The sequence below is a fragment of the Garra rufa genome, chromosome 9 (genome assembly GCF_049309525.1).
Source record: "Garra rufa chromosome 9, GarRuf1.0, whole genome shotgun sequence".
NCBI lineage: Eukaryota > Metazoa > Chordata > Actinopteri > Cypriniformes > Cyprinidae > Garra > Garra rufa.
In genome coordinates, this window is record NC_133369.1 from 11,383,503 (window position 1) to 11,410,104 (window position 26,602).

Consider the following 26,602-nt stretch of genomic DNA (forward strand, 5'->3'; position numbering starts at 1 on the left):
ATAGAAATTAATACTTTTATTTAGCAAGGATGCTTAAAATTAATCAAAAGTGTTGATAAAGACATTTAGAATGTTACAGAATATTTCTATTTTAGATAAATGCTTTCTATTCATTAAAAAACTGAAAAAATCTAATCAGTTGTTTTCAACATAATATTACTAATGTTTTTTGAGCAGCAAATGAGAATATTAGAATGTGACTGGAGTAATGATGCTAAAAATTCAGCTTTGAAATCACAGGAATAAATTGCATTTTAAAATATATTCAAATAAAAATCGATTATTTTAAATAGTACAAAAATTTAGAATTTTACTGTTTTGCTGTACTTTGGATCAAATAAATGCATGCTTGGTGAGCAGAAAATACTTTTTAAAAAACATTAAAAAATCTTACTGTTCAAAAAATGGACTTTTGTTTGTAATGTAATTTACAACAATGTAGTTTCATCACCCTCTTTCTATTGTAAAAACAAACATGACTTACTACATTTGAAACTATTGTGATCTTAAAAAAAATACTGTAAAACTTGGGTGAAATTCTTTTTTTGTTTATCATACAGATTTTTCAAAAAACTATGACTGTCCCTATGGTTAAATGTCATTTCTATCATGTCCAACAATTTTGCCCCATAATACAGTTTTATCAAATGTTACTTGGTTATCAGGGACATGAAAGTCTCTGGGAAGAGCATGCTTAACATTTAATATGAGGCATGTGATGTGTAAAGAAAAAGTGATAATTTGTCAAATTATTTAAATGCGTTTAATTAGGATAAATAAAATTATAGCTGTTGAAATGCGTTAGCAAGTCATTGCATTTTATTCTAAATGTTTAAAATGTCACTTTAGAATAGTATCAAACACATATTTGAACTGTGGTAGAAATGATTATGACATTTCAGAAAATCCACAGCATTCTCCTATGATGAAATGCATGGTTGCATTTGTTATTAGACAAAAGTAAATAAACTTTTCTTTTTTCTTAAACTCTCATTAGTTATTTTCTAAAAGTCCAAATGCACCCATCACTGCAGTCTCATTCCCATCTGTTCAGATGAAGCTGCTCACAGCACTGAAAAGCGTTTCTAGAAAACCTAAAATAACAGCTGAAATTCAGCTAAATCTGCATTTGTTAAAAAAAGAGAAAAAACAATGAAAGGAAAACTAACCATGATATTGCTGACTCACAGCCTCCCCCGTCAAAATCAGAAAATATGTGTGTGAGTATGAGAGACAGAAATTAGGCAAGTACACATTTCAATAAGGTAACCTAATTTGAACACCTAAAAACAGCGAAAACATTGACTGTAATATTAGGACATGATATTTAAACAATAATTTAAATCTAAACATGTACAGCAAGAGCACATTCACTACTCTAACCTCTCTCTCTCTCTCCATCTCTCTCTCTCTCTCTCTCCTGCAGCATGTGCATGTCACCGTGGGAACACTTCTGTCGGAATCCACTGAATCAGTTGCCATAGAAACTGTGTTCAATAATAGCTATAGTCACTGAATTAGTATTTATGCAGTCTGAGAATTGTTTCACACCCCCTGCTTTCTTGCAGAGAGGGCCTTGATATATATTTAGCCCCAAAAAACAAAAAAAGCAAGTGAAAATCCAGATTTGTGTTGAGGGAGAATATGCACCTCTGCAAATGTGTTTATTGCATTAAAGCTTAAATGTCAATTTGACTCAGCACAGATGCTGCACACATGCATTTACATGGATTGCACAAATATGCATTAAACAATATAGAAATGTTCAATTCTAGAATAAATGCTCTGTCATGACAACAACAGAATGCACCAATGCCGCATCATTTACATTCATCACCGGGTGCTTAAGTGGGTCAAGGCTGGCATATTTTATACTTTGCACGGGTTTAATGCGCCATTGCGTCTTTACGCAGAATTTAGAGCAGGCACAGAGCCTGCTCAGAGCTGCTTTAACTTCAGCACATGGATACATTACTTGAATGTTATCATGCATCATGCACAGCAAGCAATTGCTCTATTTACTCTTATTATAAAACTCATTTAAATGTTCTGCATCAAATTGCATTCTCTACTTGTGAGAAACAGAAACCATTGCACATGCACACACATGCAGGGGTGCATTAAAAAAATCAGGCAATCATAGAAGGATAAACTTGAAATGATCAAAGGATTAAAATAATTGAATAAGTTTCCCCCTAGTGGAAAGCAGAGATGTACATGTGAACAGTCAGTCAGTCAGTCAGTGGTTTGCTCGGCGAAGCTGGACCTCAGTGAGTCTGTGCGTGATCGTGGGAGCCTCGCATCAGCTCACTGCCCACTCCACGCCCCCGCAGAGTCTCCCAAACTCTCGGTCGCAGGAGGAGAGATGATGTGGGGGATGTAAGACACGGGGATCAGCAGACAGCAGCTGGATTCTCGGGCTAAAATCAGCCGCTCTGATGGAGTGAAGACAGCAGATACACGGTGAGACTCTCTCGAGATAATCTGCTTTAAAAAAACATTTATTATTATTATATATTTTTTCATTTTATGTTTATGTTATTATCAGATAAGCGTGGTCATAATTAAGCAGACTTAAGTCTTTCATATTGCAGCGATGTCTTAACATTCCCTTGCACTACTCTTGTCTTTCTTATTATTAGACCGATCAAACCACTTTCATAGAGCAATTTTCGAGTCGTTCGGTGTTGTGTAGCATGCAAACGACTCATTTTCCGATCAGAAATGGTTGCTGGCTGCTCATTTAGCTAAATGCAAATGTTGTATTGGATGAACGGTGTGCATGTGGCTGCAGCTGTTCGTAAGGCTTTATGAGCGTTCGTTGCGAATCCATGCACCGCAATTCGGATTCTCAGTCTCACTAAATGCCTCCTGGCATTTCCTTAAAAAGGTCACTGAAGATTCGCTTAAGATTGATGTTTCTCCTGCTGTGATGTTCAATCTCTCACTTCGCAAAAACTTAAAATAGCGTTTATGTGGCGAATTGCCGCACGTTTGCTCTGACTGATGCTTGAAGTGTGCGTCTGCTGTTTGGAAGTTCATTTGTGGACACTGAAGCTTTGCGTCAGGCGGAGAGCTGACGTGAATAGACACCAAATTTGATGCTTCAAGACTAAAAATAGTCCTGAGCTGAAGATATTTGCAGCTGGCGGTGTGAATCGAGTCTGTAACGCGTCAAAATCTGCTCCGTTTTGCGAGTGGCGTTCAGCACCGCGGACAGCGACACACAATCAAGATTAACTCGTTTGATTTGAGTAATATTGACACTTGCAGAATCAAAACATAAATGTTTGTGCTTGATTTCTTACCTAGTTATATTAGAAGGAAATAATACCATTGTACTGGAATGAACATGCTATTGCCAATACCATGTTCCATGGTAATATTAGAGTTTATTGAATCATGTATATACCATGCCCCATACATGGTGAGAGAATCTCACTAAAATTATAAAAAGATGGCACAGTCATACTTCATACTATGCTATGTGAAAAAGTATTTTTAAGTATTATTTTAAGTATTTATTCATCACGCTAGTAGATTATTTGCTGCATGATTTGTTTTTTTAAAATGAAATAATCGAAGCATTGCATAACATTATTTTTCACTGTACAACAGTAAAAATGCTATTTTACAGTAATGAAAAATTTCAAAGAAAAGTAATTGCAGAAAAGTGTTTATCTATATTTTCATAATGCTAGTATACTAGCATTGTTTAGCTTAATTAACTTTAATTTTTAAATTAAAATAATTGTACTTTTTCTTTGAAAAAAGCAGTGTATAACACTTTTTTTTACTGTACAACAGTAAAAATGGCATGTGAAATGTCAAAGAAACGTAATTGCAAAAATGTATTATTTTTAGCTGTTTATTCATAATGCTATTAAAATTATTTGTTGCATTATTTTAAATTTTTTTATTAAAATAATTTTACTTTTTCTTTAAAAAAAAGCATTATATAACATTATTTTTACTGTTCGACTGAAAAGGGTATTTTACAGTAATAAGAAATGTCAAAGACAAATAATTGCAAAAAGTATTATTTTTAGTTATATTTTCATAATGCTACTAGATTATTTGTTGCATTATCTTTAATTTTTTATTTAAAATAACTTGAATTTTTCTTTGAAAAAAGCATTGTGTAACACTGTTTTTTTAATGTACAGCAGTAAAATGCTATTGTACAGTAATGGGAAATGTCAATTGCAAAAATATATATTTTTAGCTATTTATTCATAATGCTCATAGATTATTTGTTACATTATTTTTTTTTTATTAAAATAATTAATTATACTTTTTCTTTGAAAAAAAAAACCCTTATTTTTATTGTACGACAGTAAAAATGCTATTTTACAGTAATGAGAAATGTAAAAAGAAAAATAATTGCAAAAATGTATTATTTTTGGCTATTTATTCATAAAGATAGGATATTTTGTTGCATTATCTTTAATTTGAAATAATTTTACTTTTTCTTTGAAAAAAGCATTGTATAACACTATTTTTTACTGTACAACAGTAATGCTCTTATACAGTAATGAGATGGCAAAGAAAATTAATTGCAAAAATGTATTATTTTGAGCTATATTTGCATAATTTTAATTTGTTGCATCATTGTACTTTTTTTTTTATTAAAAGGTAACTTTTTCCTTGCATGAAAAATGCATTGTATAACATTATTTTTTACAGCAAGACTATTTAACAGTAATGAAAAAGTAATTAAGTGACAAGAGTGACATAATCAGATGCATTGAATTAATTTGTTCTAAAAACAATATCACAATAGAAAAAAACAAATGCAATGATCCTAAACACTCGTCCCTTGTCCCTTATATGCTAGACACTATATATAAATCGTCCGATTTCTGCATTGATCACATGAAGCTAGCTGCCTTCCTGTCTGCATAAAACCATATTTTATTTCTGACATCTGCACTTCGAGGGCAGAGAAGAATGCATTGGTATGCGGTTGTGTGCAGTTATGTGAAAGGCGACGCACAGATTGCTCACGAATTGGAGGCGAATTCATTCTCAGCTCTGTAAATCACTGAACGCTCGGTCTAGTCGAGTCAAGTGGTTTTGTTGTCATTCATCTCATTACAGACCAAGTGTAGGAGAAAAAACGAACTTGGCACAAGGTGTGCGGCATCGAAAACGACAGCAAGACCTAAACATGCCATAGTAAACAATACGGAGTAAACACACGGCAGTGTCAGAAACGCTTAGGACATTTAATATGAAGCAGATAATCTCATTGCCCCTCCGCAGGACGCTTTTTTTTTGAAGCTGCCAATATGAGTGATGAATTGCCTCAGTGGTTCTGATGCGACTGGGTCAAAGGGTCACCGGTGCACCGCTGATGGATGCTGTTCTCTCAGCTGCTGTAAAAGTGATTGCACCTGCCTCGTTTCGTGTGATCTAATGAGGCAAACAGCGGCTCTTGGTGGGGCGATAATGCTTGACTGCGCAGCCCCTTGTGGTCACAGGCCCCCTCGCGCAACCTCAGATGCAGCCTTGAGTCACACACACACTGCTGTTATGTAAAACAGAAAGCCAGGGGGTGGGGGCTCTCAGAGGCGTGAGAATGAAGACATGATATTCATTTCCATCATCTGTCGGGAGAGCATAAAGAATTAGATACGATTTGTCCCGACAAGACAGCGCGGTACGTAGCCTCCCTCCTCCTGAAACACAGACCCTCTGCAAGTGCTCTTCAGCGTGCTACAAAATTGGCAGGTTTATTTTGGTCATGTCCAACGGCTCTCCGCTACGCTGATCTGTACACACTCGAAGATCCGTAGGGAATGCTGGAAGAGCAAAGGCTTTGTTCAGATGGCACATAAATCCGATTTATCTATCAGATTCAATCTTGAGAGCTGTCTGCTTGTCTGCCACTTTTCAAGTGATTAAAATTGGATGCGTTTGTGCAGAAAAGTCAATATCTGATATATTTTCACATACAGCGAATATTGACCGGTCATCCTGACATCCTTCAATACGTAACGGATTCAAGAGAAAATGAGTCAAGTCATAGATTGTGCCAAAGCTGCTTCACAGTGATAAACAGGAAAATAACAATCAATTATGGAAGCTTATAGGGGTGCACAATAAATCATATCAATAAATAAATCACATTTTAAGCTTCTCTCAATTTATCAAGCATAATTGTCTGCAATATTTGCACACTGGTTATTTATCCTAAGTGAATTCAGACACAGTTGTAGAAAAGCAGACAGTATGAAGAACCTTTAAAGGGATAGTTCACACAAAAATGAAAATTTAGTCATTAATTACTCACCCTTATGTCGTTCCAAACCTGTAAGACCTTTGTTCATCTTCAGAACACAAATTAAGATATTTTTGATGAAATCCGAGAGCTTTCTGAACTTGCATAGACCGCAACACAAGTACCATTATAGTCTATTTTCATCAAAAAAATCTTAATTTGATGTACGAACATAAACTAAGGTCTTATGGGTTTGAAACGACATGAGGGTGATTTTAAATTTTAATTTTTGGGTAAACTAAACCTTTAACATCAATGGAATATTTTCACTGTATAAAAGGTTCTTTTAGTTGAAAAATGATTATTTAGGTTATTTAAATGCTCTTCACATTAAGGAAAAAATGGTTCTTTTAAGAACTGTTGGCTGGAAAAATACCATGGGGAACCAGAAATGATTCTTGTGGTATCATAGAAATTTCTTTTTTGAACACTGCAAAAAAAAGGCTAATCTTACGTATTTTTATCTTGTTTCTAGTCAAAATATTTGAAAATTCTTAAATTAAGATGTATTTACTAGATAAGCAAAATTACATAAGATATTTAATCTTGTTTTAAGCTAAATGCACTTAATTTATTTTTCCCCCCTTTTGGAAACAAGTAAAATTATCGGCCAGTGGGGTAAGTAAAATATTCTTAAAACGAGTATTTAATCTACCTCACTGGCAGAAAATTACTTATTTAAAGCAAACTGCACTTAACTTGGTTTTCCTCCTGGAAACAAGACAAAATATCTTATGTCATTTTGCTTATCTATGAAACTAAGTAAGACTTTTTTTTTGCAGTGAACCTTAATTTTATTTTGAAAAGTGTTCTATAGAAACCTTAAAATCCAATCAGATTAAATAAATTTTCATCAATTCGTCTTAAATCTTTTTAATCTTAAATCTTTACTTCTTCAGGTCTGTAAAAATCATGCTTTCATTAGTTTTTTTTGTGCTGTTCAGGCTACAAAAATGAAAGATTTGAAGTTAGAAATACTGCTTGTCTGAACAAAGCAACGGAAATGTTGACATGATTGAAAGATGATGACAGTTTGTCCACCTGTATGAATTGAAAGAGAGTAGAAAAAAGTAAGTACGGCATCTTCAATATGTCGTGCATGACATAACATCTACTTTGGAGTTACACAACTGAAGAATCAGATGTCAGAATCAGCAAGTCGTGTTCTGTTTAGCGCCAAAACCTTTATTTTGAAGTTCTTTTGTGCTTGTGTTTTGTGTTTATTATTTTCAATTTGTGTTCAGAAGATGAACAAAGATCTTACAGGTTTGGAACAACATGAGAGTGAGTAATTAATGACAGATTTTTTTATGCTTGGGTGAATAATCCCTTTAACATCCATGGAATACTTCAATTGTACAAAAGGTTTAGATTTATATGATTAAAAACTCTTTAAAACTAAGAAGAAAAAAGGTTCTTTAAAAAACTGTTTGTTGCAAAATAACAACAAAACAAAAAATGGTTCTTATGGCCTCATATAAATTTTTTTTTTGACATTTTTTCTTATTTGAAACCTACTTAAAGTCCAATCAGATAAAATGATAAAAGTAAAAACATTTTGAAGTCGTAAATACTGCTTGTCTGAATAAAGCCACAGAAATGTTGACATGATTGAAAGATGATGACAGTTGTTCATCCACCTGTATGAATTGAAAGAGAGTCAAAAGTAAGTACGGCATCTTCAATATGTTGTTTGTGACATAACATCCATTTTGAAGTTACACAACTAAAGATTCTTGTTCCGTTTAGCAGCAATACCTTTATTTTGAAGTTCTTTTGCACTTGTTTTGTGGGGTCAAAGACAAAACTGATCAAATTTGCCTTTAATGCAACATAAGTCACTTTGCAAAAAAGCATCTGGCGAATGTAATGTTCACAATCCCTCCCTGAATTGTACCAGGTGTTGCTTGTTTAATCAGTCTGTGTATAAATAACCCTTGTGGTTCTAGAGAATCTATAAAGTATGCAAATTAGACTAGAAAACAATTTATTATTTAGAAAACACAGATGTTGGAGCAGAATTGCAGTAGCTGCATGTACATACATATCTGTATGCATCTTTTACACATATCTGTACATAATATCAGCTCTGTTCTAAAACCTAGAAAGCTGTGTATCTAAACAGAAATGAAACTCGCAGAATAAACAGCATTTTGGTCCTTAATATGATGACACATTGTGATCAAAGCCAAGTGAAACATGAGGAATGTTTTTACACAGACTTATGATTAAGCAAAGGACACCTGTGAATTATGATCACAGACAAGAGCGATAGAAAAAAGCTTCAAAATAAAGGTCTTGACATTAACATTTGCATTCGTGCATTTATCCGAAGCAACTTACAATGTGGAGCATAAGCAGTTTGTCACAGAGCCAAGACTATTAACGGGTTATTTCACTTCCAGAATAAAAATGTCCTGATAATTCACCCCCATGTCATCCAAGATGTTCATGTCTTTCTTTCTTCAAAAAGAAATGTAGGTTTTTGAGGAAAACATTCCAGGATTTTCTCCATAGAGTGGCCTTCAATGGGTTGAAGGCTTTCAATGTAGCTTCATAGGGCTCTACGTGATCCCAGCAGAGGAATAAGGGTCTTATCTAGAGAAACGATTAGCCATTTTTTGAAAAAACTAATAATTTTAATACTTTTTACCCACAAATAATCATCTTGCACTAGGTCTTTAACCACTAGCTCGACTTCACGCGTTATATAGTCACATTGGAAAGGTCACACGTGATGTAGGCAGAAGTACAGACCCAGTGAACGTGCAAAGGAAGTCAAACGCCCTTTACAAAAAAGGTAAAACGACGATGTTGGATTATTTTGAATGTGGAAGAGAAAATGAGATGAGTTTTTCGCCCTACCCTACCGTTTTGATTCAATGTTACACAGATGAAGAACTAACATGACCTTTCCAACATGATTACATAATGTATCAAATCACTATACTGCCCTACAAAGGCAAAGTGCAGTAACTACGCCAACACTGAAACTGAGAAAATGCCTTTAAAGTTTTTACACCATGTATGGTATTAGTTTGGATTTTGTAGTTACTGTGATTTTGACACTCATTTCTCTGAAACAGGACAAAATTGAACTAGGAGACTTTGCCACAAGACAAAACGCTTGTCACAAAGCCCATTTTAAGCCTTAACTCAATTTTGACCAAATGTGTAGTTACTGCACTTTGCCTTTGTAGGGCAGTATAATATGTGACGTGCATTGCAGAGCTAGTGCAAGACAATCATTTGTGGTTATGTATATTTTTTTAATAGAAAATGGCCGATCATTTCGGTAGATAAGACCCTTATTCCTCGGCTGGGATCGTGTAGAGCCCTTTGAAGCTGCATAGAAACTGCAATTTGGACCACTATAAAGTCCACTATTTGCTGAAAACTTCTAGAATGTTTTCCTCAAAAACCTTAATTTTCTTGGACTGAAGAAAGAAAGACATAAACATCTTGGATGACATGGAGGTGAATGAATTATCAGGACATTTTTATGCTGGAAGTGAACTGATCCTTTAATGCATCCAGTCTTCAGCACAGAAGTAATTACATTTTAAAATATTTTAAAACAACTAAAATGAACAAGAACAAAAGCCCTGGCTGATTGATGTCCTTTAAGAGAAATTAAATTCGTCATTTATTCGATTCCCGACTCGAGGACCTTTCCGGATCCCACCGCCTATCTCTCTCCCACTTCCATCCTGTCATATCTGATCTGTCCTATCATAATAAAGACAAAAATGTCAAAAAAAAAAAAAAAAAAGAGTAAGGGGCATTTAAATGACACCATTTTCAACTAAAAATGAAAAACTTTTTGTGTTTTGGCCATACACAACAATGACGTTTTGGGGGCCTGAAAATGCTGAAAGTTTTTGAAAATGATACCGATAACCACAAGTGCTTATCTTGCACTAGGCGCATCTCATTTTCTCCTCCAACTTCAAAATCGTTCAACATTTTTAAAAAGTGCATTTGACTTTCTTTGCACGTTCGGTTTGTAAACACTGGATTGATACTTCCGCCTACGTCACACGTGACCTTTCCAACATGACTACATAATGCATGAGGTCAAGATAGTGCAAGATGAGCATTTGAGATTAAAATGTAAGTTTTATTTTTTATTATTTTAGAAAACAACTGATAGTTTCGCTAGATTAAGACCCTTATTCCTCGGCTGGGATCGTGTGGAGCCCTTTGAAGCTGCACTGAAACTGCCATTTTGTACCCTCAACCTGTTAGCCACCATTGTCCACTATATATAGAAAAATCCTGGAATGTTTTCCTCAAAAACCTTAATTTGTCTCTGTGTAAACTACAAAAAACGCAAATTTGCAAAAACTCTGACATCAGCACTTGTATTACGTGTTTAGTCTATAGGAATGTGTATGTGCGTAGGCGCATGGTGTTTCTTTCCAAAGTGACAGGTTTTTTTTTTTTTTTGCCATTTTTGTGGATAGGTTTTAATGGGGGTCTTTTCAAAAATGCAAAGGAAAAGCTTTTCTATTTTTAGTACACTGTTGTCATGTAAACGTGCCCTAAACGAAGACAGATTTTATTATTCCTGCTGTTTTCCTTTTTTCCCCCTTTAATTCTCCCTGGAGCGTTTAAAACAGCCTGGTCACAATGCACATGTCAGGTCAAGATACATGTAAGGATGCCTGTGGGTTTCAGCAGGCTGATCTCCTGAGAGACGATGCCTGCCACATCTCTCCAGCGAGTCTATCATGGAGATGAGTCATCCATGCTGCCCCGTGTGTGTGTGAGACAGGAGATTAACCTCACTGTCTCGAATCCCGGAGACCCCAGTCTCTTAAAGACGTTTTTTTTTTATTTTGTGGTTACACTTTCAAAGAACAGTTCTTTTCTCCCTGTTCTTCTCCACCTCCCATAATCAGTATGCAAAAACAGCGTTCCTCTTGCTTTCCTGGGTTGAGCTGCCTCGGAAATCACAGAGAATTCCTTAAGAAGGCAGGCAGGAGAAGCAGCTCGGGGTCTGTGGGTGTGTTGGTGTGATGCAGGAGGATGTGAATTCTGTACAGCTTGTACACACTCTTGACGTTCACCGTGTTCTTCATATTGCCAGAGATAGACTATGCTTAGGCTGGTCGATTTTTGGTAATGGTTGTTGAAACCAAATTAAAATAGAATGGAAATAAAAAAGGTTTAAAGAAAAAACAAATTTATTCTTTCCTTCTCTTTTAAGCTGCAGATCCTGGCGTACACAGATGAAATAGGCAATGTTTAGTAAAGCAGCACATTTTTAAATAACTCGTATATTTGTAGCAATAGCCAACAATACATTGTATGGGGCAAAACTATCTATTTTTCTTTTATGCCAAAAATCATTAGGTTATTAAGTAAAGATTATGTTCCATGAAGATATTTTGTAAATTTCCTACTGTAAATATATCAAAACTCAATTTTTGATTAGTAATTTGCATTGCTAAGAACTTAATTTGGACAACTTTATAGGCGATTTTCTCAATATTCAGATTTTTTTTTTTTTTTGCAGCTCAGATTCCAGATTTTTAAATAGCTGTTTCTCGGCCAAATATCGTCTTTTGTTTAAATTAGCCTATTGTATTGAAACTGGTCTTGATAAATTCCTTTGATAATGCCATGAACATCGATACCAATTATGCCATAATAGGATGAACTTCCTGTCCGCCATTTTGATTAATGTTGAAAATCTACTTTTTCACACTCCTCCTAGACTGTTAGTCCAATTTTCACCAAATCCAGTGATGTATAAATCACAATTTCAAAAAATTGACCCTTATGACTGGTTTTGTGGTCCAGGGTCACAAATACGTTATTTGAAATCTATCGAAGTACAGCTAAAATTCAGTGTCTATAAAAATGCTAATTTAATAGGTAATACATTTTACTATATACTGTAAATGCTTTTCTTTCATAGGTAATGTAAGGTTTCAAAGGTTTGGGGTTGGTAAGATATTTTAAGACTTTTATGCTCACCAAAGCTGCATTTATTTAATCAAAAATAGTATAAAATAGTAAATTTTAAAATAATTGTTTTCTATTTTAATATATTTCAAAATTGATTTTTTTTCCAAATCAAATCAGAATTTTCAGCATCATTACTCCAGTCTTCAGTGTCACATGATCCTTCAGAAATCAATCTAATATTCTGATTTGCTGCTCAATAAACGCTTATCATTATTACCAATGTTAAAAACAGTTGCTGCTTTATATTTCTGTGGAAACTGTGGAAACATTTTTTTTACATACATATAAAGTTTGTTAATCATCTTAATTGTCAATTCAATATTTCTTTAAAAAACTGACCTCAAACATTTGAATTGTAGTGTATATATTTTGTAGCTGGTTGTTATTCATTATGTGTTGTTTTTGGGCCAGTATGGGTCCTGGGCTTTTTTTAGTCCCAGTGCATCTCAACATTTTGCTGGTTTATATTACCAGAGCTCAGGTGCAGCAGCGAGAGGAAGCCCACTAGGAATAAATCACACAAATTATAACTAGAAGAGTAAGAGTCTCACTGTCTTCAATTAATCAGACTGTGAAGGAATAAGAACATAAAAAAAATAAAATAAAAAATCCAGCACAGTGTCTTACTTTTGACCTTTGCGCATTTGACCTCAGGTAAGTCACTTAACATCACCAGCATGCATAGCTGACTCTCCATAACGACCCTTCGTGACAATACATGATCGACCATGTAGTCAAACCAATTTAATCCTTCTTTCCTCTCCATTTGTGTAGCTCATTGATCAGTTTCTGTTCGAGAAGAGGCGGGGCTTCGTCCTCAATGCCTATATTGATATGCTGTGTGACTTTGGGCTCATTGAATTTAAAATAGGTTCAAGCTGATTTCGATGGCTGTGGCATGTTAATAATGCTATTATTGGACTGGTTGCCCTCCTGCCACATCTCCTGTCGCTCGCTCTAATCATCTTACAAATATAGTTAGTGTAATGATCTGGTTTACGTAACATATAGCTCATGCATTGCACAATGGGAAGGTTTCTGATTGAGGGTCAATGTGCACCTGAAAGCATGAGAAACTTAAGAAACAAGACTTTCACATTGTCACCAACTTGCACAATTTGTCCAAAAAAAACATCCTGTACCTGTCAAGAACAGTTGTTAAACATTGGAAATATGGTTTATTTGCCATCCCTTGCAATGGCAATACATAAGATAACAAATGAAACATAATTTCGAACAACATAATTTTTGTGCCTGGTATCTGTGTGTAAGATGAATGCATATCATAAATCATTTGTACATGTGTGGAGCTGACTGAGCTTGTCACATGTCTCGATGCTCTTTGCACCACTCAGGAATTCAATTTTCTTTTCTTTACTGGACTGCCATTATCGTCTCTCTCCTGCCTTCATTACAGAGAGGATGGAGAGAAGACTGTGTTAAAGAGTACAGGGTTGTACAGTGTCAGCTCACAGGACACAGTGTTCAGAAAACAACCGAGTAAGATGGCGACATCTTACAATAAGGCTGTATGCAAGAGATAGTTCACCCAAAAATGAAAATTCTGTCATTAATTACTCACCCTTTATGTTGGTAAAGAAGAGGCTCAGCCGACCAAAATTTTATTAGTCACTTAGTCGCAGAAAAAAAAAATCCTCAGGAAGTAGTGAAGTCATGCAGTCAATGATGGACATATTGTTAACGTCTGGTCTGTGATAATATAATCCGATGTAGGACTTCCAAATGCTCGCCTATCATTCATCGACCTCAAATATGGCTTTTCATCTGTTGTAGCAACTTTACATAGCCACTCAATCTAATGTTAACCTAGAAAAATGTGCGCTATTCAAGTGTCTGTGCAGAGTGTGAAAGCTCAACAGTAGTGCGCTCACTGCATGACAGACGGAGGCACCAGTGCGGTCACTTGCTCTTAAAATACTCGGTCATACAGATAAAAGTAGATCTTTCGAATCTGTAAAGACACTTTATTTGTGTGCACTCAGACAACAAAACGTTGCACTTTTGTAGTAATAAAAGCAAACAGGATGCACTTTTTGCACTTTTTGTTTCTGTGAACATGAGCGTGAAACTTTGTGTATACTTGCCTTACAGACATAAAAAATATATCTATAGATAGTGTAAACTTTTAAATGAACCAATTTAAATGGAATTCAAATATTCTCAGATTATGTAATCAGTAGGAAACATGCATATAGGCGCATCCTATATTTTTCAATAGCACTAATTTATCAATAAATTATTAAAATGTTAATGCAGTCTCCTTGCAGTTTTTCCCTGAAACCTTCAGAATTATTACATCTGCTGGTGTCGCTGTGGCAAGCTTTTTCTGTGTGCGCTTAAGCGCTTATTAGGCTTATTAGGCAATTAAAGGCTCATTACTATGATTTATATGGTTTATTAATAAATATGGGACTAATAATCGTCTAATGCTCAAAATGAACAACTGCTAGTCGACTAGAAATTTTTTTAGTCGAGTGCAGCCCTGCCTATGATAAACCACTTTTTTTGTTTTGTTCTAGGTTCATCAGAATCTGAGCCGGGATGTACCGACAGTGCTGAGCCCGGTGGAGGAGAGGGGTGGGGGATTCTGGGATTCTAGAGGTGGAGAGCGAGACATCATGGGTGATGGAGGGGCCTTGCACGCGGAGGGCAATGCCCTTCTGAAGGCGGTGTTCCAGGGTAAACTTCGCCTCGCTCGCCTCCTCCTGGAGGGTGGAGCCTATATTAATGAAGGGAACGAGCGAGGCGAGACGCCTGTCATAGCGGCCTGTCTAGCAGGATACGATGATCCACAGACCCGGCAGAGAATGGTGCGGTACTTGCTTGAGAAGGGAGCAGACCCAAACATCCCTGACAAATCAGGTCGGACCGCCCTGATGCATGCGTGTGCAGAACAGGCTGGCAAAGAGGTGGTGTCACTGCTGCTGGAAAACGGCGCCGATCCCAGCTTGAAAGACTATTCTGGGGCCTCTGCACTCGTGCATGCCATAAACAAGGGTGATAGGGAAACTCTCCAGGTCCTACTAGATGCCTGCAAAGCCAAAGGTAAAGAGGTCATCATCATAACCACAGATACATCTCCCTCTGGCACTAAAAAGACCAAACAATACCTGAACTCCCCACCATCTCCAGCTATAGTGGACAAGCTCTCCCCTGCTTGCATGTCTCCATCTGAGGTAGAGATCCATACCACTGGCTCTGCCCCCGGTGAAGAAGAGGAAGGTATCTTCAGCTTCGCTGTGACCTCAGCACTCCCACTACCCTCCAGTAGACCACAAGGGGAGAGGAGACCACCGCCCCGTAAGCTTCTGAAAAGACTGAACTCTGAACCATGGGGTCTGGTGGCTCCTTCCGTACTTGCTGAGAGAGCGGAACGGATAGAAAACGATTTAGCAGAGGAGGACAAGTTGGTCTCGGAGATGAATGGGATGACAGTTTCTGGACCAGGCAGACCTCTCCTGTCCCGAAGGCACAGTATAGAGACCCATGACCCATCCTCTCCGAAGCTGATGGACCGGTCCTGTTCGGAAGACTGTGCAGCACTGTGTGGCTCCTCCTGGGCGGATAAAGTCCATCAGCACCAGTCACTGTATCGCAGAAACACGGCTCCTGAGACTCAGGACAATGTGGCTCAGGCACCAACAGGAATCCGTGGCTTACCACACCCCAAACTCACTCGCATGGAACACTACGAGTCAGACACCCACCTGTGCCCTGCCTCCATCCCTGGATCTCCAGATTCTGGACGTGTCTCAGTAGAGCGCCGCAAGTACAATGCCTCTCCCTTGTCGCTGCTCACAAGCTCTTCTCGAGAGTCTCTGGAGAGCATTCCCAACTCTGTGTCTCCTATCACAATGCGCCGGCGTCCAACAGGACTGTTGGAACGGCGGGGATCAGGCACTCTCCTTTTAGACCACATCTCCCACACAAGACCTGGGTTCCTTCCACCTCTCAACGTCAACCCTCAGCGACCCATTCCTGATATCCGTGCCAACGGAAAGCCCACTTCTCCCGTTCACTCGGGGAGCAAGATCCTGCTGCCGGTTGCCCCGTCATCCCCAAAACGTGGACCAGACTTCAAGATGAAGAAGAAACTGATGAGACGACACTCGATGCAGACGGAGCAGATGAAGCAACTTTCGACCTTCCGGGAAATCCTCACAGAAAAGGTGATGGAGATGAATGGAGATTGAGAACAAGAGAACGAGAGTGAAAGAGAGAGTCAGTGCTGGCCGAGAGTTTCCTCACTGGGTTCATCTACATCATCTTTGAGGCAAACCTGCTCTGGTCCAGTACTTAATACATCCGTCAAACATATGCATTGTGGAGACAAAACCATCTTCAAATCCAGACAATGAAAGAGAAAATGAGTCACGGTCACCCAAGGGATCAGTTGTTCCAATTTTGGAGACCATTCTTATTTGGGAGTATTCCCCGATCATCAAGAATGCTTGAAGATGGACCCATTAGTGTCAGTGGAAGTGGTGTTGGTGTTTGAATTTGCTGCAACCCTCAGATGAAGCCTGGCAGATTAGGTTTCTCTAAGTATTAGCGCTGTTATGGCTATTAGCCTTCTTATTGTTGTGCACTGTCAGAAAAAAAAAGCCAAAATTGTACCTTTAGGGGAACAGCTGTTTGTCCATTGTGAAGTACCCTTAAAGGGGAACCCTGAGTATTAAGACTTTATATGGCTTAATGTGTTGAAATTATGTCTTTTACTGTAATATGAAACAGTATGTACTGAAATATGAATTTTGGAGGACAATATTATTTTGTTTATGTGAAACGGTGAGCTACTGGCACTACCTGTTGCTATTTTTACTGCAAAACAACTTGGAATGCACAGCCTGGAAAATAAAATACTTATATGATGACCACAGCTACTGATGAAAGAGCTTATATGTGGCAATGGATATAAGTTTAGGCTTAAACCAAACGCCGTACCATCGATTTTCCCCACAAAGAGTCTGGATATCGTGTGAAATCTACACTGAAAAACTGGCTGTGGCATCATGACAAGCATCATCATGTTTACGTCATTTTAAAGCTCTTTCAGTAGCTCTACTAAAAGCCTCAAAGGCATCAAAGACATGGGTCTTTAGGAAGTTGTATTCGTCCACAGGTGTCTTTCCATTCTTTTCTCCTCTTCTTATTGCTAGATAAGCAGTTAAGCACTTTTCTTGTTGCCCTTCAGCTGAAAATTACAACCAAAGGCCGCAAATGCGGCTGTAATTTGTATTTTACTTTCCAAGTTGCTTATTCCGAGTTGTGTTGTGGTAAAAAAGAGCAACAGATAGTGCCAGTAGCTCACCAAGTGCAACCATTTTAGGTTTTCTACTACATATTTTAGTAAGAGACATAATTTGTTATATTAAGCCATACAAGTATTAATACCCAGGGTTCCTTTTTAAATGACAAATTTGTAGCTCATCTACTCCTAAAAGGTGCATATTTGTACCTTAGAATAGTAATATATACCCTTAAGGTTCTACTAAGGTATAAATATGACCCAATAAAGGTACAAGCTGTTGTACCTCTAAAGGTACATTTTTGCACATCCTGTGGAATAATTGGGTAAATACTCTTAATATTCCTGATAAAAATGTGCATCCTTCTGTTTTTCTTTAGTAACAACATCAAGTCAACTTTACAGTAGAACTAAATTGATTCAAGTAGTTTCATTAAAATGTGAACTGAATTTAAAGTTGATCATTTATTTACTTGTAAATAATAGAGTGCTCAAGCCTTTTTAATGTGATATTTATTTCTGGACTGAAAGTTAGGAATTGTGGTCCTCAAAGGACTTTTAATTTGTCAATAGAAAGCTTCCTGATATTTTCCACAGGATGTACACTAGAGGAGTATCGGAGATGTCTGCTGAGTATTCCAGTAACAAATGATAGTTTCACATTTCTGAAGAGCATTTTATTGCATTATGAAAGTGCAATAAAATATTACAGGAATCGATTAACATACAAAGCTATAGAACTAAAAACATAATTGTACCAGTTAAACATACTGCATGTTTCAGGGCTTTTGGATGGGTTGCTTATCTTACTTAAACTCTTCTAAGTGATACAAAATAAGTGAAGTGCAATTCTTGAAACTCAAAATCCCAAAGAAACTCTATAAAGCCCATCCAAAACCAGACAGATCCACCCTGACCCGACTCAGTGGAGGGGAGAGAGAAACTCCTCGCCTAACGCACACTCCCTCTGGAGACACAGAGCACAGATATTGTGTACATACTGTACAGAGTACAATTGTGTCTCAAGCGTTTGAACGTGCAATATCCTGTGCTGCCTCAGCACTGGTTTCATATTATTATTGTGAATGTGAACAATCACTCGGATGTGCGTCTGTGGTTAACATGCTGCGGTTAATAGTTCAAGACAAGCTGGGAGCTCAGTTTACATTCAGAGGAGGAAATCTCTGCACAAAATACACGAGAATGAATTTCCCTAAAGAGCTGCAGTGCACAGTGCGTCCGTGTCAAACACATAGTTCAACTCAAGCTTATGATGTGAGTGTGAATTTAGTGCTTCTGCTTTGAGATGTTCTACACTTGATGTGAATTTAAACTTAGTGTACTTGAAATGTATCATGAAAACAAAAAGAGGAATATTTTTTTATGCCTGTAGGGTTTTATTCTTGTTGTTTTTTATTTTTACTGAAACGAATTTTAATGTTTAATACCGAATTGTTGGTGGTGCAATTTCACTTTGACCGTAGCTTTTGTGTTCCAGGATGTTTGTAGGAAGTAATACATATGAGCAGCCGGAGCTCAATGGCTACAGCAATCTTCCTGAAAACGATCGCGATAAAACCCGACCGTCGCCTGTTTAAGCGACAGATCTCTGATTACCTAGCTCTTTGTTATCCTGATGCGATTAGGAGAATCTTGGCACTTTGCTGTGTATTCATTGATTTTAGCGATTCTCCTCTTTTCATTTAACACACACAAGCGAGATAACCGCGAGTTTGATTTGTTTCTAAATATGTTTGTATCTATCTCCAATATTTCTGACCTGCTGTACAAAAACATCCATTTAAATGAGTTGAAATTGTGTTCAAGTGTACCTGAGAAGATGTTAATAGTGTAAAGGCTGTTTTAGGTGCTGTACACAATGGACCTCTGTCTGTGCTACACTGTCGTTGGGTAGTTTGAGCCCTCCACTCACATAGAAGGGTCGCAGTTACACTATCAATGCATCATTTAATGGATTATGGATTAACTATTTCTTGTTATTTTGTATGTTTAGTGTGATACACAGGTCAAATGTAGTAAACCAAATAATTTTAAAAAGTATTAAATTATTTAAAACTAAAATCGCTGTTGTGCTGCTTCTCTGAGGTGACCGTTTCCTTCAAAAGCTTTTATCTGTTTATATTTGTTTAAGGTTTGTTCTAATAGGGTTGTGGACAGGAAATAAAAACGATGCTGAATTGTGCTAAATGCTAAAGCAAACCTTAGAATAGAGGGTTTGCACTTACGTCACGGTTTGGTCAGTTACTTGGATGGATGGACATATTGGAGATACTCAAATTTAAACAGCAGCATTGTTTGCACGGTTAATGTACTACTCAATACATCTTTCTGCTAATTTAGGTTGTCTAAACCACAGAGAAAACACACGTCAACTCAACTAGAGGTCCCCTGCTCAAATTTTTATTTGTTAATAATTGTATAGTGATGAAAGCCAAAATAGTAAATGTCAAGGATGAATATTTACTGATTTTGTAGAGGGGGGTCAAAATGGTGGTAACAAGTTACAAGGGGGTAAAAATTACTTTAGAAAGATGGCAGCATTGTAATGTTATTTTTACACAGACATTGGTAGTTCTATTAGTAAAATCTGTTGACTTTAGCAATCTTTGTTACTTTGTGTGCCAATGATGACCATTAAAAAATAGGGAAACAGCACTTTTCAAGGTTTTTATGTCTGTATCTCAAGAAGTATTAAAGATATTTCAATGGCCTTTTAGATATTGGTTTTTAACAAACTTTGCTATCTTCATTTTTAAGACCCTGCATGGTTCTGTTTCAGAGATATTGGAATTTCAATATGGCTCCAAGGCTGAAATCATTAAATTGTACACATTTTCAGTGATCAAAAACCAAATGTGGGTGAATTTGCAATTTAAAGAGGAATGTTTGAAGAACAAATAATGTGGAAACTAGAGATCTTGTTTTCTTCTGTCAAGACAACTGCATGGAACAATACCTGTCTGAGTGCCATAAATATTCTTTTTCCAAAGTTTGCATGCCTGTAACTCAAGAAGTATCAAAGATATCACAATATGATTTTAGATTTTAGTTCTTAATGAACTTTTCTTTTGGAATCTTAATTTTCAAGGCCCTACATCATTCAGTGCAAGAACAATGGGGATCTCAATCTTCAATTTAACAATTTACCCCTGGAGCCATATTGAAATTCCAGTATCTCTGGAACCGAACCATATAGGACCATATGAAGATGCCAAAAGCAAAGTTTGTTAAGACCCTATATCTAAAAGGACATTAGGATATCTTTATTACTACTTGAGTTACAGGCATGCAAACTTTGGAGTAAAAACTTGAAAAGTGCAGTTTTCCCATTTTTGAACGGTCATCATTGGCACATAATTTAACAAAGATTGCGAAAGTCAACAGATTTTACCTATAGAACATCACTATACATATTTATCTTTCTTCAGAAAAAAAATATTAGCAAAATCAAAAATTTGAGCTGGGGAAGTTTCTAAAATTTGGATGATTTGACACAGATTGACATGGAAGCTGCTAAATCATATAGAGAAGGACTTAGTAAGTATAGGAAAGGGCACAATATTTGGACAAACTAAAGTTAATAGGTGGTAAAGATACATACGAGAAGTATTAATTAAGATATTAGCCTAATACTTCACCAACCTGACTGAAAATGGTAAGAACAAGCTCTTCCACTTTGTTCTCTTCAGACAAAGTAACTGGAGTTTGGACGTCCTGATGCTGGAGGACGTCCTGCTCCAGCTGTTCTTCTACAGCAGGGAGGATTTCAAAGGATGGAGGTTTTTGATGATCATGGAGCTCTACAATAGGACGGATGTCTTGTAGAGAAGTCAGATCTAAAGCAGGAATATCAATAATACAAATGAAATAAAAAAAGGAGTAAAAAATATTAAAAGCCAAAAATGATATATGTTGCTTCAGCAACTAGCTGAAATAACTAATTTTTTTAAGTAAATTTGATTAAATTTCAGTTTATGTTTATTTAAAGTAACGAAAAGTAATAATAGGCTAAACACTTAAATTAATTTCATTTGTGACCTTTTAACTCTCACTCTAAAGTGTTTGGTGTGATAATGACCGCTGGGCCAGTGATTTTTGCTGTACACAAGAAAAACAGGAGTTTTCCTAATCGCAGAATCGCACTTTCATTTAAACTTCTTTCATTATGTGTTTTTTTTTAACATCAGTAAGTCTCAGAAACGATCCCACCTCACTGTGAAAATCTTTGATGGGTTGGGTTGTATATTATGTTAATGAATGTTTCCATATACAACTGAAGAAGGAGTGACCTTCATCCTGGAGGAATTGCTCTTCTCATCCAATCTCAGAACCTCTGGCAGTCTCATCTCTTGTCTGTTTGTTAGACACACAGCAGTGTCAGCGACGCCTGGGAGCACTTGTCCTGAAAAAACACTGCTTGTCAGTCTGATACACACACACACACACACACACACACACACACATTCCCACTTGTGAGACACCATGATACAAAGTACAGATCCTAAAGCCCCTGAACTCAGACATCTAATATCTGCCAGTGCCAACATGAAAATGTTTCACAAGCCACTTGTAAGGTTCAAAAGCAAAGTTAGCTATAGGCTGTGTTCATTTTTGGTAAATAGTTGGGGCAAATAGTTGGCCTGCTGATGACAGAGAGATCGAACCTGAAACTCAAGCTTTAAATGGCACTTTTTGCAAACAGGGTTCAAAATAAAACATGAATGAAACAAGATTCCTATGGGTTCCAACTAAATTCTAAATGTTTATGAATAGCTTTTTACTATTAATTATATTTTTGGAAATACAATTAAAAAATGTAATTTGTAATTTTGTAAAATATGTCATGTTTTTCACATCAAAATGTTTGTCTTCAATGTTTAGAACAAGTCATCAGGGGAAAATTGTCCCGTATTTGCTGAAGGCGATGTGTATTTTTTTTTTAATTTGTTTTAAAGACTTTTTAAAAACTTCTATTTCTGATAAAAATAAATTACATTTTGGTATGTATTTAGCAAATTTCTGTTTATGAATATAATATTTGCCTTGCAAAATGTAAAAGTTAACAACGTACTCAATCATTTTACTTTTATGAGAATAAGTACAGATAACATATTTTAAAGAAAGCATATAATTAACATTTCTTTACAGAAATAGAAAGGTGCTAACATCAGACCAAAAACTAAGAGACAATTCACAATTATAAAACAAATGACACAAGTCTTCCTCATGTGTGTTACAGAAACTGCAAGTATTATCAATGTCCATGAATTTAGAAAGAGCTACTTTACATGGATACATTTCGTGAAGTATTTTGAAATGCACCGCTTTAAGGCTACCGATGGGGAGGGGAGTCACACGATGACGCATTGACGTGGGCGTGGTGTCTGACGTCACACATGGATGTGGGCGGGGTTGGATGTCCACCGCAGGCTGCAGCGAGCCCTACTTGGAAAAAGGTGGATAGATGAACAATGGTGGAGAAGAATTTGTGGAAGATGAGGTAAGCATATTTTAAATACCCCTTTGTTGTTATTGACAGGCTTAGATGAACATGCTCCGTCCGAACTTAGGTTTATAAGTCCGAAACCGAAAAAAAACTTTTGCATAAACACACAAGCCGTGCAAATATTCATAGGCCTAGTTCACAAAAAAGTGACTTGATGTTGTTTAATTGCCCCCTCTGCTGGAGTACATGGATACTGCACACATCTGCACATTCTTATTTTATGAAATATTTGAATTTAAACATGAGCAACAGTTATTCAATTTTATTCTCATTTACATTTTGAGAAAGTGTAAGCTCAATGATTGTATACCAAAGATTAGTTCCAACCAGACTGGAATGTGCTGAGTTTATTTTGCTTATTGTCATCAAGATTAACAAAAGACACTGTACTTCTGTCTAGGCTACCCTTTTGAGAGCTCTTAAAGATCAAAACGTATATTAAGATCTATTTCTATCTATCAGTGATTTATGATATGATAAAAACAGGAAAAACGGTCAGAAATCATATTTGAAATTGCCTTTAGGCCAACTTTGTTCATACCAGACTGGTTCGAGAACTAAAAACTATTCCCCTTAGAGCAGTAAACGACGTAAACCTGTAATATATTTGCTGTAACATGATTGGCTACTGATAGCAGGCAAAAGTTGAAAATACAGCAATTGTTAGTTAAACAATTGGAAATTATAATAAAGAAGCATGTAACTAATTTACAGTTAAGCACAAAATTATTTATACCCCTGGCAAATTCTGACTTAAAGTTACTTTTATTCAACCAGCAAGCGGAAATGACACAGGCTTCTCCCAAAAGATAATAAGACGATGTACAAGAGGCATCATTGTGGAAAAAAAATCTCAGCTTTTATTTACATTTGAACAAAAAGTGGCATGTCCAAAATTATTCATACCCTTCTCAATAATCAATAAAAAAGCCTTTATTGGCTATTACAGCAATCAAACACTTCCTATAATTGCTGACCAGCTTTTTGCATGTCTCCACTGGTATTTTGCCCATTCATCTTTAGCGATGAGCTCCAACTCTTTCAGGTTGGAGGGTCTCCTTGGCATCCCCCTGATCTTTAGCTCCCTCCACAGATTCTCAATTGGATTTAAGTCAGGACTCTGGCTGGACCAATACAAAACCTTAATGTTTTTGTCTGCTAACCATTTCTTCACCACTTTTGCTGTGTTATGGGTCGTTGTCATGCTGAAATGTTAAGGCCAAGTTTCTCTGCAGACTGCCTGATGTTGTTGTTGATAATTTTGATGTATTGCTCCTTTTTCATGGTGCCGTTTACTGTGATTAGGTTCCCTGCTCCACTTGCTGAAAAACACCCCCAAAACATTAGGTTCCCTCCACCATGTTTGACAGTGGGGATGGTGTTCTTAGGGTTGAAGGCTTCTACTTTTTTACTCTCACTATCCTCCTGTCCAGCACAGGTGTCACTTTTGGCTTCCGACCACGTCCTCTTAGATTTTTCACAGTGCAGAAAATCTTGTATTTTTTAATAATACTTTGCACTGTAGCCACTGGAACTTCAAAACATTTAGATATGGTCTTACAGCCCTTTCCTGACTTGTGAGCAGCCACAATGCGCAGCCGCAGGTCCTCATTGAGCTCCATTGTCTTAGCCATGACTGTCCACAAACGAACAGCAGAGAGCTTCTATTTTTCACCTGTTGAGTTGATTAAAACAGCTGTTCCCAATGAATCGGGTAATTAGGATGCTTTAGAACAGCTTGGACTATTTGGAATGGTATAGAACTTTGGATTTTCCCATAGACTGTGACAGTTTGCAAAGGGTATGAATAATTTTGGACATGCCACTTTTTGTTCAAATGTAAATAAAAGCTGAGATTTTTTTTTCCACAATGATGCCTCTTGTACATCGTCTTATTATCTTTTGGGAGAAGCCTGTGTCAATTCAGCTGGCTGGTTGAATAAAAGTAACTTTAAGTCAGAATTTGCCAGGGGTATGAATAATTTCGGGCTTGACTGTATGTTCATCTTTTGGTCGGGATCTTGATCATCTGTTGTCATTCAGTCATCTGCCCTGGAACAGAAGGTATAAATCCCAGTGGATATTGTTTATATTGCAATAACACCTCACACCGATTATTAGATTTGAGTGGACAAACATTTCTTCATGCTTGTCAAATAGCTCAATTACCTTATACTCTGGTACAGACTGGTCTGTGTTCTGATGGCAGTGCATACTGGACTGAACTGAAAACTGTTGGTGTTGCTGCACAGTTTGATTGAGTCACAAACACAATATTGTTAACAGTCACGTTAGGCAGAGACCTGTTCATATGATGGCAATTATCACTGTGCCGCCTGCGAGTCAGTCTTCGCTAAAGATGAGACAGAAAACAAAACCATGTGATCTCATTTCATCCTTTTAGCATGTCAGGATGAGATGGAAAAATTGTTAACCTCGTGAGTTTTTTTCCTTGGTCTGCAGTAGTAACAACATTTAACAGCTAGGAGGTCGAAGCGACGATCGTAGAGAGGATGAAGACCAGAAAATCACAGAGCATCAGGACAATGGCGGTCCAAAGAGATGGAAGAAACTGTGGTTTACATAACATGGTTCACAAAAACATTACTAGGTAAAACACCTTGACAGTTGATCAAAAGTTTAAGTAATGACAGTTTAATCACAAATTATTGCTAATTATCTTAATTAAATGTTCAAGTTTTAAACTAAAGCATGAAATTTATATTCTGTAGAGCACTGACCTTACGTTCAGAAGAAAAGGAAATGAAGACTATTATGCCATTTATAAAATTCAGTATTTGTGAGGTTCTGATCTGAGAAATGAGAAACATCTGCTTTGAAAACAGGTTTTTAATGTAGTGTATTCTGGAAAACATTCTGGAAAACAATATAAATAACTGACCCGACACATGGTTTGTTTGTTTGCAGCTGAGACGGTTACAGCTCCAGTTAAAATCGACTACAGTAAATCAACAGAATATATTTCAGTTATTCACAATCAACTTTTTCCTGGTGAGAAAAGAAAGAAATACTTACAAAGCATAACAAAAGAGAAAAAAAGCCTGTCCAGAATGATAAGATGATCCCCAGTAAACCTATCAATATTTCCAGACCCTGTAAGATTAGAAGAGAAGTTGGTATCTGTTTATGAATTCACCCAGAAAACATCAAGATGTAAGGTAAAACAGTTTGGTTTACCCCGAACACTTTTGGTCTGATCTCCAAAAATTCTGATTTCCCTTTTAAACGAGAGACAAGTGTTAAGTAAAACTGAATAATTGGTTACTGATGCATTTAATACTAACCAACATAAATGCAAATAAAATTCTGGAGATCTACAGATCTATAGTATACAGTCTATACTTACATCATTTGCAAACCAATGAAATGGGATAGAGAAAATAGATGTTATGGCATTCAGGTAGTTTAGAGATTGTGAGGCTCTGACCTGAAATGAGAAAGACTCTTTAGGTAAAATATAATGCATACATTTAAATAAAATGAAATATATACAACACTTCAAAGATTCAGACAAACCCATCGTATG

At 36.6% G+C, this 26,602-nt stretch overlaps 1 protein-coding gene across 1 annotated transcript; it reads left to right on the plus strand.

Moving 5' to 3' along the window:
• The first annotated feature begins 1,694 nt into the window (after window positions 1–1,694).
• LOC141343348 (ankyrin repeat domain-containing protein 34A) lies at window positions 1,695–19,610 on the plus strand. The gene is made up of 2 exons (XM_073847947.1): window positions 1,695–2,463; window positions 14,800–19,610. The coding sequence occupies exon 2, from the start codon at window positions 14,899–14,901 to the stop codon at window positions 16,471–16,473; it is 1,575 nt and encodes a 524-aa protein (XP_073704048.1). The 5' UTR covers window positions 1,695–2,463; window positions 14,800–14,898; the 3' UTR covers window positions 16,474–19,610.
• Window positions 19,611–26,602: the final 6,992 nt, after the last annotated feature.

Excerpts from the sequence above, each read along its gene's own strand:
- LOC141343348 (XM_073847947.1), top strand. The coding sequence starts at position 14,899 with ATGGGTGATGGAGGGGCCTTGCACGCGGAGGGCAATGCCCTTCTGAAG.